Source organism: Saccopteryx bilineata, chromosome 1, assembly GCF_036850765.1.
Source record: "Saccopteryx bilineata isolate mSacBil1 chromosome 1, mSacBil1_pri_phased_curated, whole genome shotgun sequence".
Taxonomy (NCBI): domain Eukaryota; kingdom Metazoa; phylum Chordata; class Mammalia; order Chiroptera; family Emballonuridae; genus Saccopteryx; species Saccopteryx bilineata.
In genome coordinates, this window is record NC_089490.1 from 349,621,318 (window position 1) to 349,639,478 (window position 18,161).

General features: G+C 47.4%; 1 protein-coding gene and 1 pseudogene across 6 annotated transcripts in view; one reads left to right on the forward strand and one right to left on the reverse strand.

Moving 5' to 3' along the window:
- Positions 1-3,582: 3,582 nt before the first annotated feature.
- Positions 3,583-4,596, reverse strand: LOC136320571 (high mobility group protein B1-like; annotated as a pseudogene).
- Positions 4,597-13,579: 8,983 nt separating this feature from the next.
- STIM1 (stromal interaction molecule 1) overlaps positions 13,580-18,161 on the forward strand; it is a 255,509-nt gene continuing 250,927 nt past the window's right edge. The window contains exon 1 of one of the 6 annotated variants that reach the window (XM_066250756.1): positions 13,580-14,369. In XM_066250756.1, the coding sequence (XP_066106853.1) occupies positions 14,231-14,369 (139 nt within the window). In that variant the 5' untranslated portion in view covers positions 13,580-14,230. The remainder of the gene's footprint in view (positions 14,370-18,161) is intronic. The other 5 variants (XM_066250757.1, XM_066250758.1, XM_066250760.1 and 2 more) reach the window with 5 other exon arrangements.

Here is an 18,161-nt window from a genome sequence, read left to right on the forward strand (position 1 = left end):
CCTGACACAGGCAGGCCTGAGCATACATTTGCCTGCAGTATACTTTTTTTTTTTTGTATTTTTCTGAAGTTGGAAATGGGGAGGCAGTCAGACAGACTCCCACATGCGCCCGACTGGGATCCACGTGGTGGGGGGCGATGCTCTGCCCATCTGGGGCGTTGCTCTGTTGCAACCAGAGCCATTCTAGCGCCTGAGGCAGAGGCCATGGAGCCATCCTCAGCGCCCGGGCCAGCTTTGCTCCAATGGAGCCTTGGCTGCAGGAGGGGAAGAGAGAGACAGAGAGGAAGGAGAGGGGGAGGGGCGGAGAAGCAGATGGGTGCTTCTCCTGTGTGCCCTGGCCGGGAACTGAACTCGGACTCCTGCACACCAGGCCGACGCTCTACCACTGAGCCAACCGGCCAGGGCCTGCCTGCAGTATACTTTTGTGGAAATAAATTGCCTTAATAAAGCACTAATATGTATAAAACTATCAGAGGCCAGGTGACTTGGAGTCGCTTTTATGGCACAGATATATGGAGGGCCAATAAAGTCAGAGGAAAAGGAGACAGGTAGATTTTGGTGAGGCTGTCTGCAAAGGCTTCTTGGAAAGAAAGGAGACTGAGCTGAAGAAGGTAGGAAGAGGGCACAACCCCAGAAGGGATGTTTCTTCTTCCTGTTCTTTCATTTATTTTTCCTAAATAGGTGAGTTTGTGGTGGTGGTGGGGTAGGTTTGTGCTCACAAGCAGCTGAGAGACAAAGACACCAAGCTGGGGTATTTAGAAATGAATAACAGATGAAAGAACTTGGTGGAGGTAGAATAGAAAGAACACAGTTAGGTTTTGGAGTGAAAGAGTCCAGGATTCAAATCCTGGTTGTAAAATTTACATTGTGGCCTTTGACAAGTATATGACCTTTCTCATTCATTTCATGAACACACACTTATTGAAAACCTTTTCTGGGCCAAGTGTAGGATCATACCAAGGATGTAGTGGTGAAAACATAGACAAGTTCTTATCCTGATATAATTAGCAAGGAAGATGGATCTTTTTATTTTCTAATAGAAAATTGCATTTGCTGAGAAGCTTTCAGAATGTCCACAAAACATTTGCAACTTTTTTTGCAATTATAGAGTGATATTCAGTTAAAAGAACAATTATTTCGTATAAGCTGCATCAGAGACAATTGAAGAAAAAAACTACCATCTCATATGTAATTAATCTGTACTGTGCACCAGCAAGAACCTGCTTTAAATTTCCATGCAAATTTACAACCCCCATACTGTACCAGGCAAGGTTAGTGGCTATCGAAAATACCACCAGGACAGTGCTATCTAAAGACACATTCAGTAATGTGTTAACTATACAGTTTAAAAACAAATCTTATTCACTTTTACATTTCTAGTTCTTCTGTTTTTTTAAAAATATTAAATTTATTGGGGTGACATAGGTTAATAAAATTATATAAATTTCAAGTATACAATTCTTTTTTATTTATTTTTAAAATTCTTAGACTTTTTTTTTTTTTTTTTTTTTTTTTTTTGGCGATAGAGACAGAGAGAGTAAGATAGGGACAGACAGACAAGAAGAGAGAGAGATGAGAAGTATCAATTCTTCGTTGCGGCTCCTTAGTCTTAGTTGTTCATTGATTGCTTTCTCATACGTGCCTCGACCAGGGTGCTACAGCAGACTGAGTGACCCCTTGCTTGAGCCAGCAACCTTGGGCTCAAGCTGGTGAGCCTTGCTCAAACCAGATGAGCCCGTGTTCAAGCTGGCAACCACAGGGTTTCGAACCTGGGTCCTCCACGTCTCAGTCCAATGCTCTATCCACTGCACCACTGCCTGGTCAGGCATTTAATTCTTTTTTAAAATTAACTTTATTGGGGTGACTTTGATAAGGATCATGTAGGTTTCTTATTTTATTTTTTTAGAGAGAGGGAGACAGACAGGGACAGACAGACAGGAAGAGAGAGAGATGAGGAGCATCGATTATTTGCTGCGGCATCTTAGTTGTTCATTGATTGCTTTCTTATATGTGTCTTGACTGGGGGGTTCCAGCAAAGCGAGTGATCCCTTGCTCAAGCCAGCGACCTTGGACTCAAGCCAGCAACCTTTGGGCTCAAGACAGTGACCATGGGATCATGTCTATGATTCCATGCTCAAGCCAGCAAGCCTGTGCTCAAGCTGGTGAGCCCATGTGCAAGCTGGTGATCTCAGGGTTTTGAACTCCTCTATGTCCCAGGCCGACGCTCTATCCACTGCGCTACCACCTGGTCAGACAGAATCACATAGGTCTCAACACATTGCCTACATTTATTTATCTTTTTAAAGATTTTATTGATTGATTTTAGAGAGAAGAGGGGGGGAAGTGGAAAGCATCAACTGGTAGTTGCTTCTCACATGCCTTGACCAGGTAAGCCCAGGAATCTCGAACTGCTTACGTCAGCATTCCAGGTCCATGCTTCTTCCACTGCACCACCATAGGTCAGAACATACCCCTACATTTAAATTTTTTTTCTTTTTCCCTTTCCTTTCTCTTCCTTCCTTCCTTCCTTCCTTCCTTCCTTCCTTCCTTCCTTCCTTCCTTCCTTCCTTCCTTCCTTCCTTCCTTCCTTCCTGTGATAGGATGGGAGATAGTGAGGCAGACTCCGCATGTGCCCTGACCTGGGGGTGATGCTTGAGCTATATTTAGTGCCTGAGGCTGACATACTTCAAAGGACCTATCCTCTGTACCCCAGGGCCGTGCTCAAATTAATGGAGCCACTGGCTGTTGGAAGGGAAGAGGGAGAGGAAGGGGAGAGGAAGGAGGGGAGAAGCAGATGGTATCTTCTCCTGTGTGCCCTTACCGAGAATTGAACCTGGGACAGCCAAATGCTAGGCTGATGCTCTACCACTGAGCCAACCAGCCAGAGCCTCTTTATATTTTTAGCAAGAGAGACAGACAGACAGACAGGAAGGGAGAGAGATGAGAAGCATCAACTTATAGTTACAGCAGTTTAGTTATTCAATGATTATTTCTCATATGGGCCTTGATCAGGGGGTTCCATCAGAGCCAGTGACCTCTTGCTCAAGCCAGAGACCTTGAGCTCAAGCCTGTGACCTTGGGCTTTAAGCCAACAACCATAGAATCATGTCGATGATCCCATGCTCAAACTGGCAACCCTGTACTCAAGCTGGTGAGTCTGCACTCAAGCTGGATGAGCCCATACTTAAGCCAGAGACCTCAGGGTTTCAAACCTGGGATCTCAGTGTCTCAGGTTGACACTCTACCCACTGTGTCACCACTGATCAGGCTAAAACTGTTTTTCTTTAAAAGAAGTGAGTTGTGGACCCTGGTAAGGTAGCTCAGTTGGTTGGCATGTCATCCAGACATGCCAAGGTTGCAGGTCTGATTCCTGGTGGGGGCACACACAAGAATCAACCAATGAATGCATAAATAAGTGGAACAATAAATTGATGTTTTTTTCTTACTCTCTCCCTTCCTCTCTCTCTCTCTGTCTCTCTCAAGTAAATAAACAAGCAAACAAGATAAATTTTTAAAGGAGTGGTTTGTGTACACAGGGCTTAAATGCTTTATAGACAAGAAAGATATTGTGCTAGACCAAAGTTATTCATCATTATTATCTTCTTCATCTTCATCTTCCTTCTCCTCCTCATCCTCTTTAACTTCTTTGTCTTCCTATTTTTCCTTCGTTTCTTGTCTTTTACAGCCTTTTTATTATTATTTTTTATTTTTATTTTTTTTCTGAAGCTGGAAACGGGGAGGCAGTCAGACAGACTCCCGCATGCGCCCAACCAGGATCCACCCGGCATGCCCACCAGGGGGCGATGCTCTGCCCATCCGGGGCGTCGCTCTGTTGCAACCAGAGCCACTCTAGCGCCTGGGGCAGAGGCCAAGGAGCCATCCCCAGCGCCCGGGCCATCTTTTGCTCCAATGGAGCCTCGGCTGCGGGAGGGGAAGAGAGAGACAGAGAGGAAGGAGAGGGGGAGGGTTGGAGAAGCAGATGGGCACTTCTCCTGTGTGCCCTGGCCGGGAACTGAACTCGGGACTTCCGCACACCAGGCCGATGCTCTACCACTGAGCCAACCAGCCAGGGCCTTTTACAGCCTTGATGACTCTCTCTCTTTTTTTTTTTTGCCCCCAGCATCAGGCTTTCCTTGAGCTTGGTAGGCAGCAATGTCTTTTTTGTACTTCTCCTTCAGTTTAGCAGCCTTCTTTATATAAGATTGTTTGTCACCTGCAGCAGTGTTATTCCACATCTCTCCCAACTTCTTTGCAACATCACCAGTGGCAAGGCAACATTTAGAACAAAGCAAGTAAAAGGCCAAAGGAGGCCTTGTGGATGCATTGGGATCTTTAAATTTCTTTTTTGTTTCCCTTTAGTAGGGATATACGTTTTTATTTCTCTTTCATTACAGGCCTGTCTGTCTTTGCCATGTCTTCAAATTTTCCTTTCTCTTTAGTAGACATGGTCTTCTGCCTTGCTGAGCACTTAGAAAACTCTGAGAAGTTGAATGAAACATCTGGGTTCCTCTTCTTGTGCTCCTCCCGGCAAGTTTGCACAAAGAAAGCGTATGATGATATTTTGCTTCTCAGAGTCTTAGGATCTCCTTTGCCCATGTTTAATTATATTCCCTCAGTGAACACAGAGTTTCCCAGTGCTCATCAGCCTTTCATTTGCCCTGGCACTGCCTCTATGGGGCTCAATGTACTGCAGTAGCTGTGACAGCAAGAGACGAGCACCAGGGAGCTAAATCTTAAACAGGTAATCATACAAAGGTATAAGAACATATATCAGAGTCATTTAGTTTTCTTTTAAAATGGGAATGATAATACTACATGCTTTGTGGGATTGTGAGGATTAAATGAGATAATACAAGCATCAAGCAGATTGCCCAGGGTACAACCAATGAACATTAATTTCTCCATATGCCCATGGTGCTCTCATGTTCTCTTCCCTGACTAGTTCTTACTTCTTTCTCAAGGTCAAAAATGCTAAAGCTGACTTGGTTCAAAGATCAGGGTGGAGTCAGAGAGGAGAAGGAGAATGATTCTGAACTTCTCTCACCTCTGCCCTGGCATCTTCCATACAGGTCTTACCAGACTAGTCCTCACTCACTGAGCTTCAGCTCCTATAGCTCACCAATTGCCCGTAAGGGTCTTCTGCTCAGTTCTAGCTCCAACCTCTTCACGCTAACCCTAAATCAGAGTTCTCTTTTGTCTCTGACGTGGCATTAGGGACTTAGCCTTCTTGGTACTCCTCTGAATTACCTGCTCTCCCCTTCTGTCTGCCTGAGGAGTGCATGTAGGAGTCTCCCCTTCATTGCTAGCCTTAAAAATAGCCTGATGAGCCTGACCAGGTGGTGGTGCAGTGGATAGAGCGTCGGGCTGGGATGTGGAGGACTCAGGTTCGAGACACTGAGGTTGCCAGCTTGAGCGCGGGCTCATCTGGTTTGAGCAAAAGCTCACCAGCTTGGACCCAAGGTTGCTGGCTTGAGCAAAGGGTTACTCGGTCTGCTGTGGCCCCACGGTCAAGGCACATATGAGAAAGCAATCAATGAACAACTAAGGTGTCGCAACAAAAAACTGATGATTGATGTTTCTCATCTCTCTTCTTTAGCCCTAGTGTGTTCAGGAGCAACTCAGTTTGCAGAGTCACACAGTAGAGCCAGGGTGTAAATCTAGACAGTCTAATTCCAGAACCTTTCACTATCACCTCCTCTGCCTCTGCAGAGCCTCTTTTTTTTTTTTTTTTTTTTTTGTCTTTCAGAGAGAGGGATAGACAGGGACAGACAGACAGGAACGGAGAGAGATGAGGAAGCATGAACCATTAGTTTTTTGTTGCACATTGCAAAACCTTAGTTGTTCATTGATTGCTTTCTCATATGTGCCTTGACCGCGGGCCTTCAACAGACCAAGTAACCCCTTGCTGGAGCCAGCGACCCTGGGCTCAAGCCGGTGGGCTTTTGCTCAAACCAGATGAGCCCACGCTCAAGCTGGTGACCCCAGGGTCTCGAACCTGGGTCCTTCCACATCCCAGTCCGAGGCTCCATCCACTGCGCCACCACCTGGTCAGGCTGCAGAGCCTTTCTGATTGCTTTAGGCAGTTACTTTTCTCTCTTCTGTACTTCCTCACTGCCCCGTACCAGTTCCTTTCAAGACATTATTAAGTACTAGTTGCTTATATTTCTAAAAAAAAAAAAAAAGAGCTAGGCCTGACCTGTGGTTGTGCAGTGGATAAAGCATCGACCTGGAAATGCTGAGGTCACCGGTTCGAAACCCTGGGCTTGCCTGGTCAAGGCACATATGGGAGTTGATGCTTCCAGCTCCTCCCCCCTTCTCTCTCTCTCTCTCCTCTCTCTCTTTCTCTCTGCCTCTCCCTCTCCTCTCTAAAATGAATAAATTTAAAAAACACACACACAAAAAAACGCAGGCAAAAACATATTTAAAAGAAAAAAAAAGAATAAAAAAAAAGAGCTTTTTGAGGGTAGGAACTGGGTTGCTAGGAACAGGTGCTCAGTAGAGGTTAAATGAATGAGTGAACATTGGCAGTAAAAGTCTAGAACTGATTCTGGCAGGGGAGATGATTCTCTTTGTGAAACTAGCATATGAAGAGTTGTTAGAAGCCAAGATCTCTCTCCTGATCCCCTATCTATCCAACCAGACTCTGGCAGCTTCTCAGTGATAGCTGTACTTGCCATGTTTGGACACCAGGGAGCTCCACTAATAACACAGCCTAGACTAGAGTCTCAGGGATTCCTAAATTTCTCTGAGCCAGACAGAGATTTAGGATTCTATCATACTTATGCTGAAGAGTGTCTCACTTTCCAAATGAAAGAACAACACAGAAACCTTGTGGTATAGAGCAGTGGTTTTCAACTTTTTCATACTTGGGGCCTGGTGAAAAAAAGAGAATTATTTTGGGGACAGCTAAGGCAAAAATCACCCTGAGCATAAGCGAATTCAACTAAGATTATTGGGTCTATAATCTTCATACAATATCAGGGTGGTTAACTCTTATACGGACCAGCACAAAATTTCTGGCAGATTTGTCTACAGACCAGTGGTTGAAAAACACTGGTGTAAGCCTTACCTGTGGTGGCGCAGTGGACAAAGCATCGACCTGAAACACTGAGGTCACCAGTTCAAAACCCTGGGCTTGCTTGGTCAAGGCACCTATGGGAGTTGATGCTTCCTGCTCCCCCCTCCCTCTCCCCTCTCTAAAAAATGAATAAATAAAGTCTTAAAAAAACAAAACAAAACACTGGTGTAGAGGAAGAATAACTAGGCTGCTGTACAGAACACACAACATTCATTTATTCACTTTTATTAAGTACCATGTATGTGCCAGGTAAAGTCCTAGGCTGTGAGAATATAAAGATGAATGAAATGCAGTCCTTGATGAGTTCAGGGTTAATGGGGGAAAACAGATACTTACTGTTTTCATAATCCAGTTATATAAATAAGGTATTGCACAGGCATGTCAGGGAAGGTGCCAAAAGAAGGAATAGGTGAATTTTGGGCAGGATCCCTTTTTTTTAAACTAATTATAATTTTTCATTCCTGCTAGGCTGTCATCATTGGTCAAGTCATGGATGCTTTTATTTCACTTGAGCTGATACTTGAAGGATGGAGAGGAAATCCCAAAGGAGAAAGAGAGCTTGATGTGGTTGCCACTTCATCTCCTACGCCTCAGTTTTGTCATCTGTAAAATTAGTATAGCCTCTGTCTTACCTATCAGAGTTCTTGTGAGGGAGGAGAGAAGAAAATAGATATGAAAGCTCTTGAATATTATGGAATAGGCACGAGAATGATTTATCCAATTTGATTTAACCAATATCTGCAGACTATCTATTAGAAACAAAGCTCTAAGGGTGATTCAAAAGAGACACACCTAGTACACGGTAAAGACTTGGTGTATAGGTTTCCTTTTTTTTTTTACAGAGACAGAGAGAGTCAGAGAGAGGAATAGATAGGGACAGACAGACAGGAACGGAGAGAAATGAGAAGCATCAATCATTGGTTTTTCGTTGCTACACCTTAGTTGTTCATTGATTGCTTTTTCATATGTGCCTTGACCATGGGCCTTCAGCAGATCGAGTAACCCCTTGCTCGAGCCAGTGACCTTGAGCTCAAGCTGGTGAGCTTTTGCTCAAACCAGATGAGCCCGTGCTCAAGCTGGCGACCTCAGGGTCTTGAACCTGGGTCCTCTGCATCCCAGTCTGATGCTCTATTAGGCTTGGTGTATAGGTTTTAAAAAGACAAAAAGATGAAAAATAAAAGCTCTCTTCTTGCAGAAGCCTCACTCACATGAGGATCCAACATAGGGGCTGTTGAGGTGAGAGTCATAGCATCTAATCCAGGAAGATCCACTAGGTCTCAGGATGGTTCTAGCTTGTAGAATATTAAAGCTGAACTGGATCAATAATTGGGTATACTACTCATCCTATAGGTAGGGAGACTGAGATCCAGAGAGGAACTGGTATTTTGTTGTCACGTCAGATTTCTGAGTCAGAGAGGAAACTAGAATGTTTATTCTGTTGTTCAGGCCGTGGCTTTGGCTCTCAGACACTATTTTTAATTGTAGTAAAATAAACATAACATTACAATTTACCATTTTAACCATTTTCAGTGTACAGTTCAGTCATCTTAGGTACATTCACATTGTTTTGCAACTTATGTACAAAACTCTTTTCATCTTGCAAAACTGAAACTATATCCATTAAACAATTCCTTATGCTCCCCTCCACCCAGCCCCTGGCAACCACTATCCCACTTTCTGTCTCTGCTACTTTTACTACTCTATGTACCTTGTATAAGTGGAATTATACATGTAGTCTTTCTTTCTTTCTTTTTTTTTTAATTTAAGTGAAAGGAGGGGAGATAGAGAGACAGACTCCCACATGTGCCCTGACTAGGATCCACCCAGTAACCCCTGTCTGAGGCTGAAGCTCTGCCCATCTGGAGCCCATGCTTGCAAACAGGCTATTTTTAGTGTCTGAGGCAGACTCCATGGACCCATCCTCAGCGTCCGGGGCCAATACACTTGAATCACTCGAGCCATGGTTGCAGGAAGGGAAGAGAGAAAGAGAGAGAGGGAGAGGGAGAGAGAGAGGGAAAAGGGGGAAGGGGAGGGAAAGAGAAGCAGATGGTTGCTTCTCCTGTGTGTACTGACTGGGAATTGAACTGGGGATTTCCATACCAGCTTGATGCTCTACCACTGAGCCAACTGGCCAGGGAAGTATTTGTCTCTTGTGACTGGCTTATTTCATTTAGCATAAGGTCCTCAAGATTCATTCGTATATTGCCTGACCTGTGGTGGCGCAATGGATAAAGCGTTGACCTGGAACACTGAGGTCGCCGGTTTAAAACCCTGGGCTTGCCTGGTCAAGGCACATATGGGAGTTGATGCTTCCTGCTCCTCCCTCCCCTTCTCTCTTTCTCTATTTCTCTGTCTCTCACTCTCTAAAAATTAATAAAAGAAAAATTAAAAAAAAACTAAAAAAAAAAGATTCATTCGTATAGTAGCATGTAAAATTTCCTTCTTTTTTTTCTTTTTTCTTTTTTATCAGGGACAGAGAGAGCGTCAGAGAGAGGTATAGATAGGGACAGACAGACAGGAACGGATAGAGATGAGAAGCATCAATCATCAATTTTTCGTTGCGCATTGCAACACCTTAGTTGTTCATTGATTGCTGTCTCATATGTGCCTTGACCGTGGGCCTTCAGCAGACCAAGTCACCCTTTGCTGGAGCCAGCGATCTTGGGTCCAAGCTGGTGAGCTTTGTTCAAACCAGATAAGCCCACGCTCAAGCTGGCAACATCGGGGTCTCGAACCTGGATCTTCAGCATCCCAGTCCGACGCTCTATCCATTGTGCCACCGCCTGGTCAGGCTAGAATTTCCTTTTTTTAAAAATATTTTTATTGGCCCTGGCCGGTTGGCTCAGTGGTAGAGCATCGGCCTGGCATGCGGGGGACCCGGGTTCGATTCCCGGCCAGGGCACACAGGAGAAGCGCCCATTTGCTTCTCCACCCCCTCCTCCTTCCTCTCTGTCTCTCCCTTCCCCTCCCGCAGCCAAGGCTCCATTGGAGCAAAGATGGCCCGGGCGCTGGAGATGGCTCCTTGGCCTCTGCCCCAGGCGCTAGAGTGGCTCTGGTCGCGGCAGAGCGATGCCCCGGAGGGGCAGAGCATCGCCCCCTGGTGGGCAGAGCTTCGCCCCTGGTGGGCGTGCCGGGTGGATCCCGGTCGGGCGTATGCGGGAGTCTGTCTGACTGTCTCTCCCCGTTTCTAGCTTCAGAAAAATACAAAAAAAAAAAAAAAAATTTTATTGCCTGACCAGGCGGTGGTGCAGTGATAGGGCGCTGGACTGGGACATGGAGGACCCAGGTTCGAGATCCCAAGGTCGCCAGCTTGAGTGCAGGCTCATCTGGTTTGATCAAGGCTCACCAGCTTGAGCTCAAGATCACTGGCTTGAGCAAGGGGTCACTCACTCTGCTGTAGCCCCCTGGTCAAGGCACTTATGAGAAAGCAATCAATGAACAACTAAGGTGCCGCAACAAAGAATTTTTTTTTAAAGATTTTATTTATTCATTATAGAGAGGGGAGAGAGAGAGAGAGAGAAGGGGGGAGGAGCAGAAAGCATCAACTCCCATATGTGCCTTGACCAGGCAAGCCCAGGGTTTTGAACTGGCAACCTCAGCATTTCCAGGTTGACACTTTATCCACTGCGCCACCACAGGTCAGGCCTGCAACAAAGAATTGATGATTCTCATCTCTCTCCCTTCCTGTCTGTCCCTCTCTTTGTCTCTGTTACACACACACACACACACACACACACACACACACACACAATTATTTATTTACTTGAGAGGGATAGAAGAATGGAGATAGAGAAGAAACACTGATCTGTTCCTTGTTGTGCCCTGACCAGGGATCAAACTCTCAATCTTTGTGCACATCTGGACCACACACTAATCAACTGATTCACTCTAATCAATGAATAATATTCCATTGTACATATATACTGCATTTAAAAAATCCATTCATCTGTCCATGGACACTTGGATTGCTTCCATGTCTTGGCTACTGTGAATAGTTCATAGCTATTAGGAACATGGGTATGTGAATATCTCTTCAAGAACTTGCTTTCAGTTTTGGGGGGTTGTATACCCAGAAGTGGAATTACTAGATTATACGGTAATTCTATTTTTAGTTCCCAGATGCCATTTGAGCCTCACAGGAAATGCAACAGCCTTTAGAGGATTCAAGGTTTTGGTGTGAAAATGGTAACAGACCCTTACTTCCTGCCTTCAAGACCCAGGCTCTTGTACCAAATGAATTATGTGCCCATACAAAGAAATCAGTAGTAGCTAAGAGAAACGATGCAGTTGAGTTTAAAAGAAGTTGTATTAAGCACGCTTTCCTTTCCTTTACTCTTGTGTGTTCTCTTACACAAATGAGAGAAAAGGCAGATGGGTTGGCTTATACAGAAGTGACAAACTAGCAGTCTGAGTGTTTTAAGGTGCAGATGCGTTTTGTGTGGTCTACACAGGGTTTTACACTTTAAAAAATTAGTTGCTAATAATAATAATAATAATAATAATAATAAAGGATATGTCATACAAAAGTCCAGTTTTTCATCTTCTCTTAAAGATAATCCAGCAATACTGAGACCACTTTCCTGCCTACTCTCCTGTGTGCCATGCTCCCCATTATTTCCTATTCCTCTCACCTACTTCTCTCAATTGTATTACCTATTTGCCTGCTTTCCTATTTGAGTGTGAGACCCTGAATCTGAGCATAGGTCTGCTAGAACCTAATTCAGGGGCTCATCTCTTCTGACCAGTTTCCCAACACATAGTTGTTACTCAATAAATATTTGAGTGATCATATGAATGAACTCATGTCAACCTACTATGTGCAGGACCTATGAATGGATCCTTTTCCCAGAGATGAATAAGGCACAATCCTTGACCTCTGAAAACTCACAATCCTATGGGGTTGGGGGAGGCAGACATGTGTATGGTCAAATTCTGGATTAGAGGCAGTGCTCAGAATTAAGTTTCTGAATAGGAGACCTTGCCCTTTCTCTAGAAGAATGAGAGGCCAGCTATATGAGAAGCTGGGGGTTGAGGGGAATGTTTCAGGAAGGAGCAACAGCAGATACAAATGGCTAAGGTTCTGTGTTTAAGGAACTTAAAGAAGGTCAGTGTGACTGGAGCTTAACAAGAGAGTGGGGAGAGTGGTAGTAGATGACGTTAGATGTGTATTTTTATATCAATAGCCTAATCCTTAAGCCAGGCAGCTGTTGGGCAAATCCCTGTTCCCGGTTTGGGGGGGCTTGCTCAGTACAGGTAGCTAGCTAGCTAGCTTAGCACTGTCAGTCAGAGTAGGGACTATGCCTAATACCTTCCCTTTGCTTCGGTGCCAAGGACAGGGTAGGGCACAGAGCAGATTTCAGTAAAGATTTGCTGACAACATACTTGAGAAGAGAACAGGAAGTGCAAGCTCTGTTGAAGGAGGCCCAGGAGCGGCTCTCCCGTCAGTGGGGCACTCACTCTCAGGTCGCTAACACCTCCTCCAAAGTAGCACAGAGAGCTGGGAGTGTGAGATGTGGGCAAGAACCAGCCACAGGCCCTACCTGCTAAAACCTAAAAGGGGTGGAGATTTGAGAAGTAGGTAGGAAAACAGGCTGTGAAAGTTAAAGGAGGGCATCCTATTTAGCTTGAATGAGGTGGGGAAGGGGTGTCTGGAAAGCAGATTGGACCCTTTAGTCTAGACTTAAGGGATGTGTAGGGCAATTCTCACCTTTAGTGATTTGGACTTTTCGTTTTCTGGCATCATTTCCTCTGAAAATACTGGCAATCCCTAGTGGGCCTCCCCTGGGGCGGGTCCTCGCTTCACTACCCAACCCTCTGCAAAGGGGCAGGGCCTTCTAGGAGCTCGTGTTCCATCGGCAGCACTCAGGTTTGCCCGCGAGGGGCCGCTGTACACGGGTGACGAAGCGCGCGTGTTCCTAAGCTGCAGGAAGGCGGCAGCCGATTGGCTGCGAGGAGCGGCGGGGGAGTGGAGCCTAAAAAGCCAGCTCTGAGTGGGGGCTGGGAACGTGCCCCGGGCCCCAAACTGACCAGGCCGTTGTCGCCTGAAGCATCCCGCATGCCCCGAGTTCTAAACTGGCCAGGCCGTTGTCGCCTGAAGCATCCGGGCGGCAATTTTTGTTCTGTGGCTTCTGTACAGCCGGCTCTAGAGCTGAGGCTAACACTGAAGCCCGGAGATTCGGCAGAGCGGCTACTGCCGCCGTCGCCGCTGCAGCCGCAGGCCTGGGTTACCTGAGCAACTGCGTGTCAGGGGCCCGTCCGCCAGTCTGCGGGCTGTTAGCGCGGGAGAGACTCGTGGGGGAAAGGGAGGCCGGGACCCGACCCTTGCTGCGGGAAAGGGGTCCTGGCCGAGACTGGGGCGGGCTGGGTGCCAGAGGCTGGGGGCACCCGGCGGCTGCCTCCAACAGGTTATTCCGGGATAAGCCCGGCGCTGGGGCGGCCCCGGGCTTCGCAGGGGGCCGGGCGGCGCGGGGCGGGCCTGTGGGAGAGCACGCCCCCGCCAGCCCCGGGCCCGCCCCGCGCCGCCCGCCCGGGAGCCGCTGTCCCGGGCCCGGCCCGTGCGAGTCCGCCTGCTGAACCTGGCTGGGCACAGCCGGCCGCCTGGGCACGGGACTGGGTGGGGGCACTGATCTCGGCCTAGGAGGCCTGGGATCCCGGATCCGCCCGCGCCTGCGGGGGCCTGTGAGTCGCACGCCTATCCCGGAGGCTGTGCTGCTCGTCCCTCCACAGCGGGGCGAGGCCAGGTGCCCCCCTCTTCCCCTCTCCCCCCCCCCCCACTCCCCTGCTGGCAGGAGGTCCCGCCTGCTGCTCCCTCCCTCAGGGGTGTAGCCGGCTGCGGAGCTGACAGCGGCCCCGTAGCCACCCTGTCCATACTCTCCGGAAGCGGCCCGAGCAAACCGGGCGCTCAGGCCGCCCCAACTCCGGCGGACCCACTGGTGGACCAGAGACGACGGCCCTCCTTCCGAGCCCAAACTCGGAGCATTTGACCTTTGGCTGTCGGTGGAGGCAGGCCCTCGAGTGCCTGGACAGCTGCGGCGCCTCGGGGGCATCTTGCCTGGGGTTCCAAGACCCGCGGCTGTACTCCGGGTCTCCCAGCTTTGCCTTTGGGATTCCGAGGTATCCACATCAGGCGCATGTTGACTGAGACCCGAAGTCATGGATGTGTGCACCCGTCTTGCCCTGTGGCTTTTTTGGGGGCTCCTCTTGCATCATGGCCAGAGCCTCAGCCATAGCTACAGCGAGAAGGCGACAGGAACTGGTTCGGGGGCCAATAATGAGGAGTCCACTGAAGCAGGTAAGGCCTTGTTACTGGCTGTATTGGGCCAGGGGCTTTGACTCAGGACCGAGGTGCCCGAATGGGCAAGTTGAACCCTAGTTTACTACGTGTGTTGTTGATGGAGGACCCACACATGGCACTGTCTGTTCCCAGTAGTCCAAGGAATTTGTTAGGTCTAGGAGCCATGGCTAGTGTCTGTCTGTCTTCAACTTTCCTCATTCCTCCTCGGATGTCTTTTACTGGCAGTGAGGTGAGGTCTGCCTCTGGAGCACCCTGGCTTTCAGATCAGCAAGCCAAGACCCCTTCTCAGGGCTACTTGTCAGGAAGAATGGCCTGGGTAAAGGATAAGTCTGTTGCTGTTGGCCAGTTTCAGCGCTTGGCAACACAGGGAGGTTGAGGCTACTTGGGTTGGGCAGGGAAAGACAGGGCTGGGCCAACTCTATTGGTGTGTTCAGGTGTGCCCTTCTATTCCGACAAGTGTGGGAGCCCTAGTCCCTCCCTTCCCTTAGGTAATCTACTGTCTCTTAGCTGTGCCCATTTGACATACAAGGCAATTCCTTAGATGGAATCTTATTTACCACCAGGGAGTTAAATGGCCTTTTCTCAACATGAGCATGATAAAACTTTTGGGACCACTTGTTGACTTACTCTGATTCTTCTGACTGACAAGAGTAGATATTCTATAATATTTTTGTTCTGTCCTGGCTTTCCCTATGTACTCACAGAGCCTTGTCAGATAGCAGGAGCCCTGATATTCTGTTGCAGAAGAAAAGAGCCCTTTTTAAAATTCAGTTGCTGGCCCTGGCCGATTAGCTCAGCGGTAGAGCCTCAGCCTGGCATGCAGAAGTTCTGGGTTCAATTCCCGGTCAGGGCACACAGGATAAGTAACCATCTGCTTTTATCCCTCTCCCTTTCTATCTCTCTTCCCATCCAGCAGCCATGGCTCGATTGGTTCAAGCAAAGTTGGCTATAGGCGCTAGGATGGCTCCATGGCTTCACCTCAGGCACTAAAATAGCTCAACTGCCAAGCAATGGAGCTGTGTCCCTGCCCCACAAAGTATCCCCTGGTAGGGGCTTGCCAGGTGGATCCTGGTCAAGGTACATGTGGGAGTCTGTCTCTTCCTGCCACTTAAAAAAAAATTCAGTTGTTTAAACAAGGCTTAGAAGGAATTTTGTTTTCTTTTCCTATTTCTCTCACCATGTCACTGTGTTCTGTTCAAAGCAGTGGGCTACCGAGTAGGGAGAGTTTGAAGCTGGGTTCTTTCTGAGGTGCTCAAGCTTAAGTGAAGGGATGGCTCAGTGGATACCTGTTGATACAAGGAGGATAAGGAAATAGGTCACGGTGGCTGGAAGTTTCATGGATGTATCCAGAGACTGACTTTGGTGGTGGACCCTTTCTTAGGAAACCCTGTTTTAACTTTCTTGACTGGGTTGCATGTGATTCCAGGTACCCCAAGGACTGGGTTCCTGGTGAAGTCAGCATTGCCCTATGTACAAGCATGGCACCTAGGCTGTTGCTTTGAAGATAGGTCCTTGTTGCATATTAATTGTGGTTCTCCATGTGATGTCTCCTTGGCCCCTGAAACAGCTTAAAGCTTGGTTCTCATTGGGCTATGAAGGGAAAGACTGGTAGTCAGATGTGGGTCAAACTGTTAAGTAGCTCTATGGAACATCTCTGCTGTTCCAGTGACATCTCTGTTTATAATTGATATGTCCTTTTTTAACCCTAAAATATGAGTGCCTGACATAAAATGAATATTTTATGGGCGAGGGGTGTCTTATAGTTTAGACACAAGCTAAAGGGATGCGGTTTTGAATTTTAGGCATTAGCTGGCTATCAGGAATGTGTGTGTGTGTGTGTGTGTGTGTGTGTGTGTGAGGGGTGATAGGTAACAGACATTCCAGCATCCTTTAGAACCGCCCCTGTTTGTTTGTTTGTTTGTTTTTACAGGAACAGAGAGAGAGAGAGAGAGTCAGAGAGAGGGATAGATAGGGACAGACAGACAGGAATGGAGAGACATGAGAAGCATCAATCATCAGTTTTTTGTTGTGACACCTTAGTTGTTCATTGATTGCTTTCTCATATGTGCCTTGACCGTGGGCTTTCAGCAGACTGAGTAACACCTTGCTCGAGCCAGCGACCTTGGGTCCAAGCTGGTGAGCTTTTTTTTTTTTTTTAAGATTTTATTCATTTTAGAGAGGAGAGAGAGAAAGGTGGGGGGAGGAGCAGGAAGCGTCAACTCCCATATGTGCCTTGACCAGGGAAGCCTAGGGCTTCTAACCAGCAACCTTAGCATTCTAGGTCGATGCTTTATCCACTGTGGCACCACAGGTCAGGCAAGATGAGTTTTTTGCTCAAGCCAGATGACCCCGTACTCAAGATGGTGACCCCGGGGTCTCGAACTTGGGTCCTCCGCATCCCAGTCTGACGCTCTATTCACTGTGCCACCGCCTGGTCAGGTTAGCTACCTAGTCAATTTTTATGTTTTCTAAAGGTTATACTTTACAACAGGGGTCCCCAAACTTTTTACACAGGGGGCCAGTTCACTGTCCCTCAGATTGTTGGAGGGCCGGACTATAAAAAAAACTATGAACAAATCCTTATGCACACTGCACATATCTTAAAGTAAAAAAACAAAATGGGAACCAATACAATATTTAAAATAAAGAACAAGTAAATTTAAATCAACAAACTGACCAGTATTTCAATGGGAACTATGGGCCTGCTTTTGGCTAATGAGATGGTCAATGTCCGATTTCATATTTGTCACTGCTAGCCTTAACAAGTGATATGATGCACTTCCGGAGCTGTGACACGTGCATTCCGCGTCACCGGAAGTAGTACTGTATGTGAGCGACGCTGGGCTTTGTGCTCCTCTCACTGATCACCAATGAAAGAGGTGCCCCTTCTGGAAGTGCAGCGGGGGCTGATAAATGGCCTCAGGGGGCGCATGCGGCCTGTGGGCCATAGTTTGGGGACCCCTGCTTTACAATAACAGCTATTTTTCCTATAAAAGTCTCACAACAGCCCTACTAGAGTGTGGGGCATGTGGTACTATCCCCATTTTTATGGGTGAAGAAACTGAGTTCTGTGTTCAGTCTTTTTTTTTTCTTCCAACTGAGAGGAGGGGAGATAGAGAGATCCTGACCAGGATCCACCCGGCAACCCTATCTGGGGCCGATGCTCGCAACCAATCTATTTTTAGCACCTGAGGTAGAGGCTCCACAAAGTCATTCTCAGTGCCCAGAGCTGATGCGTTTAAACCAATTGAGCCATGGCTGCTGGAGAGGAAAAGAGAGAGAGAGAGAGAGAGAGAGAGAGAGAGAGAGAGAAGGAGAGGGGAGGGGTAGAGAAGCAGATGGTCACTTCTCCTGTGTTCCCTTACTGGGAACCAAACCTGGGGCATCCACACTGCAGGCCAATGCTCTACCATTGAGCCAACTGGCCAGGCCTGTGTTCAGTTTTGATGGCAGGCTTTTTGATACTTATGTCCTAGACCACTTTCATCTTCTCAGGCCATGCCCTGTTAAGTGAATACCAGGCAAAGTCAAGAGAATGTTACTTTCCTCCTAGTGAATTAGTGAGGCAGGTCTTGGTGACTCTGTAGCAGAGAGCCAAGAAAAGGCCTGTCTTTTTCTCCTCTGGGGAGTCTTCTGCAGGGCTGAGAGAATTGGATTTTTCTCTTGTTGGATGTATAGGCCCATCTTAAAGGCCTGACTGCAGAGATGGCAGGTTCTCTGGTAGGAGGCCCTCACATTGGGCAGTGAAGAGGCTATTCTTCTTACCTCCTGGCTCTCTGATACCTGTAC